Source organism: Merops nubicus, unplaced genomic scaffold (genome assembly GCF_000691845.1).
Source record: "Merops nubicus isolate BGI_N331 unplaced genomic scaffold, ASM69184v1 scaffold5283, whole genome shotgun sequence".
NCBI lineage: Eukaryota > Metazoa > Chordata > Aves > Coraciiformes > Meropidae > Merops > Merops nubicus.
The window spans coordinates 6,738-16,704 of NW_008600817.1; the positions used below are offsets into that span (position 1 = coordinate 6,738).

The 9,967-nt window shown below is 43.0% G+C and overlaps 1 protein-coding gene across 1 annotated transcript in view; it reads left to right on the forward strand.

Moving 5' to 3' along the window:
* The window catches only part of TNFRSF1B (tumor necrosis factor receptor superfamily, member 1B), a gene marked incomplete at its 5' end in the record, with an annotated part of 9,612 nt that extends 950 nt beyond the window's left edge, over nt 1-8,662 (forward strand). The window contains 8 exons of the mRNA XM_008937779.1: nt 1,792-1,920; nt 2,319-2,468; nt 3,575-3,668; nt 3,747-3,940; nt 4,698-4,772; nt 6,026-6,063; nt 7,100-7,370; nt 8,367-8,662. Coding sequence (XP_008936027.1) covers nt 1,792-1,920; nt 2,319-2,468; nt 3,575-3,668; nt 3,747-3,940; nt 4,698-4,772; nt 6,026-6,063; nt 7,100-7,370; nt 8,367-8,662 — 1,247 coding nt within the window. The remainder of the gene's footprint in view (nt 1-1,791; nt 1,921-2,318; nt 2,469-3,574; nt 3,669-3,746; nt 3,941-4,697; nt 4,773-6,025; nt 6,064-7,099; nt 7,371-8,366) is intronic.
* Nucleotides 8,663-9,967: the final 1,305 nt, after the last annotated feature.

A 9,967-nucleotide genomic window follows, 5' to 3' on the forward strand; every position in this document is an offset into this window, starting at 1 on the left:
CTTGTATTGAGGTGTCCAAGACTGAACCTGGGATTTGAGTTGTGGCCTCCCCAGTGCTGAGTCCAGGGGGACAATCCCTGCCCTAGTCCTGCTGGCCACACCAGTGCTGATCCAGGCCAGGACACTGGTGGCCCTCTTGGCCACCTGGGCACACGCTGCCTCATCATCAGCTGGTTGTTGATCAGTACCCCCAGGGCTGACACCCACAGGGTCATGCCCATTGTGAAGTAGGGCATGAAGTAGAGCTCAGTTTCTGTACTTTGATCATATCACTTTTATAAGGGGCTTTCCATTGGACAGGTTAATCTATAATTAATTTCTCATTAAGAGAGTTCCATTGTCTTTTACTGTAAATCAGACACTGCAGACCACTATCAGAGACTGGGGATGAGACTACAGAGAGGTGGGGGTGTGGGTGTGGGTTTTCTGGGGGTAATAATGCCATTTGATTAGAATTTTTTGCAACAAGTCATCATTCTATGATTACATTAGATGCAGCAAAAAAGCTGCCTTTTTTCTCGTGACATGCTGAGCAAACAGAACTTGTTTCCATAAATGCTGAGTTCCTATCAGAGATCCGGAAGTTTAAGCAGGAAATCAGTAAATGCTGAAGCAGCCACATTTGCCTGAATTAGCTGAAAATGTCTAGATAGATCTGTCAGACTTCCTTTGTTAAAAACACTACGGGTGAAAGATGATAATTCATAGGTTAAAACTTTTTCTGTTTTGCTATGTGTGGTTCAGTCTATTTCTCATCAATTTTAATTTTTCAGAATAACAAACTCTGGACAAGCTGTAGGAAGTCTAAAAATATTTATTTTTGTTATTCTGAATTTTATTTTTTTTACTATAATTTATCAAAAGTTGAAGCCTAAATCATGAGCAGGATGTGGGAAGGGGAATTTTAAGCTTCAAGTAAGTACATGGAAAAACAAAGTCTTTGGAGGTAGTTCCTGTGGGTCACCCCCAGGGCCCCTTCTTTTGGAGAACAGAGATTCTCCAAGCAGCTCCAAAGACTTTCTCTGTGTTACTTCTGCTTTCTGAGTATATTTTTCAGGATATTTCTGTACAGGATATGAGACATTGAATTTATCTTCTTCCTCCGTTCAAACAAGGGGAAATGGCAACTGAAGTGTTTTCCCTTCTCCCAAATGGATGTGTTGGAGCTGATATTTATTTGTTCCTACCACTGCTCTGGACTCTGATGCTGGTGAGAAGCATTGGAGGAGGGGCCTTTGATAGCTTTTGATTTTGCCTGGAATGCCAGTAGGTGCAGAAACCCATTGCTTTGACCTCTTAGTTCTGGCTAAAGAGGTGATGGAAAAAGAATGTGCTCACGTCCCTTCAGTAGTGACAAGTGGTGAAGTTCTAATTCAGGTCTGTTTGTGACAACACATTATTACACCTTCTCACGTGCTGCCTGCAAAGGAAGTAAGGGCCTCACCCACACATGGCATTCTAGCATGTGCCTGACTTTGGGCATGAAGCACCAGCCTCTGTTTCCCCACAAAACACAGCTTCTATGAGGGTAAAAAAAGCTTGGTTGATGTACTGTGGTGGCTACATCTAAGTGTACACTGAGGAGTTTTGTTCAGGATTGAGGGCATTCCCTGTAAATAACACAGTCCTCCTTTAAATCAGCACTTGCTTGGCCTGTGTGACCAACCTGATAGTGGCAGAGAAGGGAAGAGGTTTCTACAGCTAAGAATGAAAGTTATCTTAAAGAAGTCTTAGTGATCTTTCCAGTGAGATGCTTTCTGTGGTGTCTTTGTTTTGTTTTGTTTTGAATAGGTCACTATAAGGCAGAGAGCTGCAGTCACACTGTGGACACGAGGTGCAGTCCCTGTAGACCCAACACCTACACAGCCATCTGGAACAGGTCTCCTCAGTGCTTCGCCTGCTCACCGCCCTGCAGGAAAGGTAGGACTGGATTACTACATAGGCATCTGTGACTTTCACAGATGTCACAACCACCAAAAAGCTGCTTAATTACAGTATGAAAATCTCTGTAGTAAGGTCTCTGTAGGTGTTTATGGTTATGATACAATATAATGCAGCTGCAGGTGCAGTTTCAAGTGTGCATTCTACAGATGCACATTTCTTCTTTCCGAGAGAGAGAGAGAGAGTGAGAGAGGAAACTCTTCTGAAAATGTAGATGTTGGGGTGTGTAATGTATTTGGTTTATGGTGGTACACTAGCCAGAAGCTGCAAAATTGTCTTCAGTTTGTGGTATGTGAACATCAGCTCATGTTCACTTTGCAGGCTGTTATTTTAAATGTTGCTAATGACATCTTGCTTTATTCTTGTTTTAAAACCAGGATTTGTGCAGAATCAAACATGTACTAAGTCCCAGGACAGAATCTGTAGCTGCCCACCCAACGAGTACTGTGTTTCCAAGATATTCGAGTCCTGCAAAATATGTCAAGTGCACAAAAAATGTGGGAAGGGTTTCCGAGTTTCCAGAAGAGGTAATTCAATTCTGAACACTCTGCACACTAAACAGTTTTACTGGATGAAGGTTATTTTTTGTGTTAATAGTCCATAAATATTTCTGAATCTGCCTCCAACTCAGTAAATTACAGGAATATAGTCCTTTAATTCTCTATAGTTAGCACTCTTTTTAGTGCAAGCATTACCTCAGCAAATAGGCAGTAACCAGAGCAACAGTATTCTCAGGAAGCATATCCAAAGGGAGATCATGTTGCAGTCTGTTACTACCATACATCTTAAAACTCTCCAGTCAAACAATCTTCCTTTATTTTGCTCTACTGTGTGATTTATTCTATACAGGTGACTTAGATTCAAGACCACTTAATTCCTCCTTAAATTCTTGAAACAGGGCTTCAGGTTGAATTTTGGTTTACAGTAAATAATGATGACCCTTAAGCTGTCTGGCAGAAATAATCTGTTACTATTAGATGGTGAAATTCACCACTCTGATAATGTAGCTGTCTCAAGATGATAAATAGTATACAAATAAGTGGAACACTGAATATTTTAAAGAAATTAAGAATCTTTTAAAAAGATACAGAACTCCAGCAGAATGGAAGAGGTGGTCAGTCTGTCAGGGACTAGTGAAAAAGCTCAACTTTGTCTGCAGACTGGAAGAGGGTAGACTTAGATTGGATGTAAGGATGAAGTTCTTCACTCTGAGGGTGGTGAGACCCTGGCCCAGGCTGCCCAGGGAAGCTGTGGATGCTCCATCCCTGGAGGTGTTCCAGACCAGGCTGGATGGGGCTTGGAGCAACCTGCTCTAGTGGGAGGTGTCCCTGCCCATGGCAGGGGGCTGGAACTGGATGATCTTTAAGGTCCAACCCAAACCATTCTATGATTTTAACCTTCTGGTGGGCTTTTACAGTCTTTGAAATAGACTCACTATCAAAGGCACCAAACTAACAGCCGATTAATCTCCTGACTTGTGTTGGCTGTTTCCAATTAATCTGTTCTGTGACAGTTAAAGACTCTATTTTGTATCCTGCCTCTCTATTGCTTCCAGGATCCGTACCACAGCCTGTGATTATCCATTCTTGTTTATCACTAGATGACTAACTGGAGTTTTTCTGTTTGTTTCAAGGGACAGACAGCACAGACACAGAGTGTAAGCCTTGCCCTCACGGCACCTTTTCACATAAGGAATCTTACGATACCAGCTGCACACCTCACACAGTGTAAGCTGCTGCCTCTGTCTGATGCCTTAACCATGCACGGGGTTGCTTTCCTTCCTAACAACTTTCTGTTTCTTACAGCTGTAAATCAGTGGCTGTTCCTGGGAACAATGTGAATGACACTGTTTGCAGTGACTCAGGAACAGGAGTTGCCACAGTTCTACCTCACACTGTTCTGAACTTGCTCCTGACCCAAGGCTCAGCTTCCAACAAACCTGAAATCATAACTCGACCTGTCATTCTAAACTCTGGACCTGACATGTTGTACATCATTGGTGAGCTACTAACTCATTCAAAGTCACTTTTGTCTGGCTAGGAGGCAAGTTTATATTTAGTTCTCAGTTTCTTTCCAAGACCAATTACCTATAACCAAACAGAACCTCAGAAGAGCTGAATGAATTCAATGTGACACTGCTGGTAGTGGGTTGCATAATTTACCCACGCACCCGTGCTGCTCCTCTGCATTCTACAGTCCTTGTCATTCCAAAAATATCTCTTAAAAGCCCCAAGCTAGATTCTACAAGGCATGAGAACTGCTGCTAGGAAGGAGCCAGTAGAAGAGGTTCTGGACTGAGGCAAACCTGACTTCATAAGCCTCCTGGTGAGAGGTCCTTGGAGGCTCCTGGCAGCCTTTCCCAAGACAGGAAGGCCTTACAGTCCTCATGAGTGTGGGTGTATTCTCTCCTGCTCACAGCCTATCCAGCAGGCACAGATGTTCAGCAGTGTTCTGGACTGCCTGGCCTTGTATTTAACAAACTGCTCCTAGCCTAGAGCAAAGTCTTTTGTGACTGGGGCCAAAAGTCTGTCCTCATTTGTCAGGACAGGAAAAATCAGTTTTATGAAGTGATGGAGAAGGAAATGAGACCTCGATAACCAACAACAGAGGCATCAAATATAAATGTCAGACACACCTGGTACTTGTGAATGTAGCTTCTGTAGCCATGGACAGAAACTACAAAACAAGCTCTTTCTAATTAGATGCTTTGTCAGATCAACCTGCTAAATAATGTATCTTTTAAAATTTGCTTTCAGGATCAGTAGCAGGGCCGTTGCTATTGCTCGTGATAATCACTATTTTGGGGTATTGCTTGGTCTCCAAAAAAAAAGGTAAGATTCATGAAGTGAAAATAAGTAGATCTGTAAATATTGGAAAGAATTCTTTCCTTATTTCCTACTAATTTGAGCCTTGTGGTGGACTGCTGCTAGTGTCTTAGACAGTGCCAGATCTCTGTAAAGCCTTACTCTTGGCTGCATATGGATGAAGGATCACTAATGTGGAGATCCTTTGGTATCTAGTAATGTATGAGTGAGTTTGTTTTTCTTTTAAAGGGGACAAGGCCATGATTTACAGGTTTCTGCCTCACTACTGGCAACCTATAGCTTCATGAAACCCTGAGGAGGTTTTGACACCATTTCTCTATTACATTGGGATATTGGAAAGATTTCTTTCCTTATTTCCTGCTAATTTGAGCCCTGTGGTGGACTGCTGCTAGTGTCAGAGTGCCAGATCTCTGTAAAGCCTTACTCTTGGCTGCTTATGGATGAAGGATCACTAATGTGGAGATCCTTTGGTATCTAGTAATGTATGAGTGAGTTTGTTTTTCTTTTAAAGGGGACAAGGCCATCATTTACAGGTTTCTGCCTCACTACTGGCAACCTATAGCTTCATGAAACCCTGAGGAGGTTTTGACACCATTTCTCTATTACATTGGGATAAAACCGGCAAAAAGGTTCAAAGGTCAATAGAAGAGGGACTAAAAGAAAACTCGTGCAGATCAGCTTGGTCACATAAGCTTTGCAGCTACAGACACATAGAATACTCCAGGAATTCTGTATGTATTTAGAGTAAAAGTACCTGTATTAAATCTCATGGGATGAAGTTAATCTCAGTACATTGGTACAGTGAGGCAAAGGCCCCATTCAAATTTCTCTTGTTCCTCTGATTTTAGATAATTGCCTAAACATACAACATCCTAGTGGGGCTGGACAACTCTACAACAGTTGTGCTCCTACTGGAGCTTGTTAGATTATTTTGTGCTTCATCATTCCAATATTAGACTTCATTAAATATTATCATTAAGCAGTCATGACTCTAGTTTATTGTGCCAGTAACTTTTCTCACTGACACTGTACTAGCAAAATTTCTAATCCATACAGAGGGCCCTCGTTGCTTGCTGGCTAATTTTGTCACCTCACAAAACCAATACAATAGACCTTTCAGCATTTTCAAACGGTGTGTGATAAATTCACCTTTGGAGATTATTCCAGGAGCAGAGGATATCACTCAGGCTAGTTAACAGAGCAGCTTTTGTGACTGAAACCAACCTGGGTGCTAATGAATTGTCTTTCCTCACTTGCAGTCCCTGTGTACTCCACACCAACTACAGAAGCAGATTCGGTGAGTGCCACTCCTTCCGTCCCATCCTCCCAGAAACTGTTACACAAGTTATACAGAAATTGTGCAGTTTTATCTAATTACAAGTAGGAGAAAACTGCACAGCAGAAAGACAACTGGAGTGAGAATGGGGTGGTTTGGTCCCAAGCTAGAGTGGGAGATGTCCCTCACCTAACCCACATGATGCGCCGACCTTGCTTTATGGAATCACGGAATTGTTTCAGTTGGCAAAGACCTTTAAGATCATCAAGTCCAACTGTTCCTCCAGCAATGCCAGGGCCCCACTGAACCATGTCCCTCAGCACATCTCCATGGCTTTGGGATGGGGATTCCACCACTGCCCTGGGCAGCCTGGGCCAGGCCTTGACAACCCTTTCAGTGAAGAAATTGTTCCTCATCTCCAACCTAAACCCCCTGCTGGCACAACTTAAGGCCATTTCTTGTTGTCCTATTGCTTGCTACATGGGAGAAGAGAACAACACCCACCTCACTCCAACCCCCTGTCCAGGGAGTTGTTGAGGGCCAGAAGGTGTCTCCTGAGCCTCCTTTTCTCCAAGGTGAATGACCTCAAGTTCTTCAGCCACTCCTCACAAGACTTGTGCTCTAGACCCTTCACCAGCTTTGTTGCCCTTCTTTGGACACACTCCAGAACCTTAAGTGTATTTCTTGTAGTGAGGTGCCCAAAACTGACCTCAGGATTTCAGATGTGGCCACCTCAGTGCTGAGTACAGGGGCATAATCCCTTCCCTAGTCGTGCTGACAGGACTGTGTTGGGCTGTATTTGCAGTGAAGCACAGGTCTGGCTCAGAAGGCTGGATTTTAGAGCCTCTGTTCCCTGGGTAATCAGGGAACTACTGGAGGTGCCTTCCAGAGACAGGTTCATTTGGCTGAACACCAAGTGAGCTGGTATGAATTATACTTAGTCATCAATATGAAATGGCAATTATCAGTGGTTTCTTTAGCTCCCTAAATACTGACCAGTTCTTTGTTAGTGTTTCTTAAAACATTAATGATTTGCATTTCTCTCCAAATGTTCCAGCCTTTTTCCCCTCCAGAAAAGCAGTGTGACAAAAAAGTAAGAAATACAGGATCACAGAACTCCAGCAGTTCTGAACAGGAAGAACAGCGTCTCTTGGAAACTTCTGGGTCCAGCAGTTGCTCCCTAAATAATCCAGCTGGATCTGCAAGAGTCACTGTAATAAGTAACCAGAACAATGAAAAGAAAGAAACAGAAGGATTTCAGCAGCAACATTCTGCTGCAGAAGGTTACAAGCTTCACAGTGGAGACAGACACCACTCTGCAGGTTCAGGTAAGGATGTGTCAGAAGGACCCAGAACCTCTGGAAATTTGATTATCAGTTATTAGTCTTTCTAGCAGAAGTTTAAATGGCTGGATAAAACATTAAACTCGTGTTTTGGCCATAAACTTCATTGGGCAGGTGGCCAAGAAAGTCACCAGCATCCTGGACGGGATCAGCACTAGTGTGGCCAGCAGGAGGGAGGGGATCGTGCCCCTGGGCTCAGCACTGGGGAGGCCACAGCTTGAGCACTGGGGTCAGTTTTGGGCACCACAGGATCAGAAAGACCTTGAGGGGCTGGAGCTGGTCCAGAGAAGGGCAACAGAGCTGGTGAGGGGTCTGGGAAACATGGCTGGTGAGGAGCAGCTGAGGGACCTGGGGCTGGTCAGTCTGGAGCAGAGGAGGCTCAGGGGAGACCTTCTGGCTCCCTACAGCCCCCTGAAAGGAGGCTGGAGTGAGGTGAGGGTTGGTCTCTTGGTAGAGTTAGGTTAATGGTTGGACTTGATGATCTTAGAGGTCTTTTCCAACCTTAATGATTCTGTGATTTTGTGTTCAGCAGAGAGAGTATTTAGTAACTTCTGAAATCAAAAAGCAATTGTTTTGTCAGCCTGAGAGTTGTTAATTGCAATTGTTAATTGCAGATTACATTAAATGTTGGGATGGTGGGCACTTAGCTGGGAGAAATGTAAGAGCCAAAGGGAGCAGTAAGAAAAGAATGTTGTCAGGGGCATGGGAAGTGGCAGCAGATGGGCAGGGACTTGGCTGTGCTCCAGGGCTCTGTATTGATTTTTACAGCTTTTTTATATCTGGGATGACATGTGGATGTCATGGTACCAAAACCCCCTGAAGTGTTACAGAACCAACTCCACCAGCTTGCCCAAATTCAGCGAAGCAAGAAGATAACTTAGTGTCTATTTTAACTGAAACAAAGAACTGCATGAAGAATCCTCTCCTCCTGTTCTAGGTTTCGTTCTTCCCCGTTTCATGTGTTTTCTGCTTATTTGACAGAACATTCTGGCAGCGCAGGGACACAGGTGAATGTGACGTGCATTGTTAAAGTGTGTAGCCCAGACTGCAGCTCCCAGCTCCCAGGACAGACCAGTTCAGCCAGCATGGATCACAGGCACACACCCAATTTTTCCCCAGCAGGGGAAGAAATCCCCTTTTCCAAAGAAGAAAATCTCTTGAAAAAACAAACTGAAATTCAGATCTCAGTGGAAAATGTGGACAATTTTCAAGACGTACTTCCAGAAGAAAAGAAGTTTCCTCTGGGTGTTCAAGATGGAGGGATGAAAACCAGTTAAAGGGAATTACAGATCATATGCTGATTGACTGATGAAATTAATCAAACGATCCCAAATCTTCTAAAAAAAAAAAAAATACATTAAATGTAGCATTCCTAGAGACTTGAAATTTTGGACGAATATAGACACTGATGCTTCTGAAGGATTTTAGTCTCTTTTGTCAGCTTTCGAGTCCAAGCATGATCTTTGCAGTTTAAAAAAGTCTGAATGCTTTTCTTTTAAACGGAATGGCCAACCCCTCCCTTTCTTCTGTGATACCCTGGAGAGACCTTGACCAGGCCTGGAAAGGAACATTCTTCTAACTTTATGCCATTGATTTTTCTGCTGAGACTTCTTGTGATGCTCTTTTGGACTCAGGTGTGTCGCCTGTCAAGAACATGGCAGTGACCAGCACTTCTAGGAGACTGGAGTTAAGTCATCATTCAATCAATGCTAATGAATCATCCACTTGGTTTTAAAACTGTTGTGTTCAGTTTCCTACCCCATGTCCTCACGGACACACTTTCTGTCATCCTCCTGGATATTTCTTGTATTGTTGCAGTTTGCTTTCACTTGTTATTGGACCATATGTTGCAAATCAACCTAAGTATACTAAGGAGTGAAATAATTTGTAAAAGGAGCTTTTTTACTGGATTTTTTTACTGAATTACATCTATTATATCTAAACAATAGCATTTTGTTAGCTCTGTATAGTTCATTTTATTGTAAAAAAGAAAACATAGATTAGCTATTATCTTGGAATAGGAAGTAAATTCCTTCTATTGACACTGCCCAAGTTTGTCATCTTTGTGTCCTGGCTGATTTAATATGCTTCCCTGATTGATTCTGACCTCATTTTTGAGGTTAATCCTACACCCAAAGTATTTTTCCCTGTGTCCAGGGAATATTAGAGAAGACCCATGTGAAGTATGCCAGACAGCTCATGCCCACTGACCTCAGGACAAGGACTCTCTTGATGATTGTGCAGCATAATCTGTGGAATTGACTCAAGCCTCAGAACAAGAAAATCCTGTTCTCCTTCACTTGTTGACGATGAGAATCCAGCCACCTCTATAGACAATTAGTAGAGGTTATCCTTGATTCCAGGGGTAGTCTTCTGGTTATGGAAGTCAATGTTTAGGATCCCATTTCCTGTAATTATATTTTACGTATGTGACAACTGACAATTGTGGCATATGTAGTCAACCAGAATTTGTGGTGTCTGAATTACTTCTGAGTGATGTCATATAGTAGGTGTGTCTTTTGTCTTTTATGGCATAGATAAATACCACTGGACCAGAGAGATGATAACTGTACTTCCAGCTG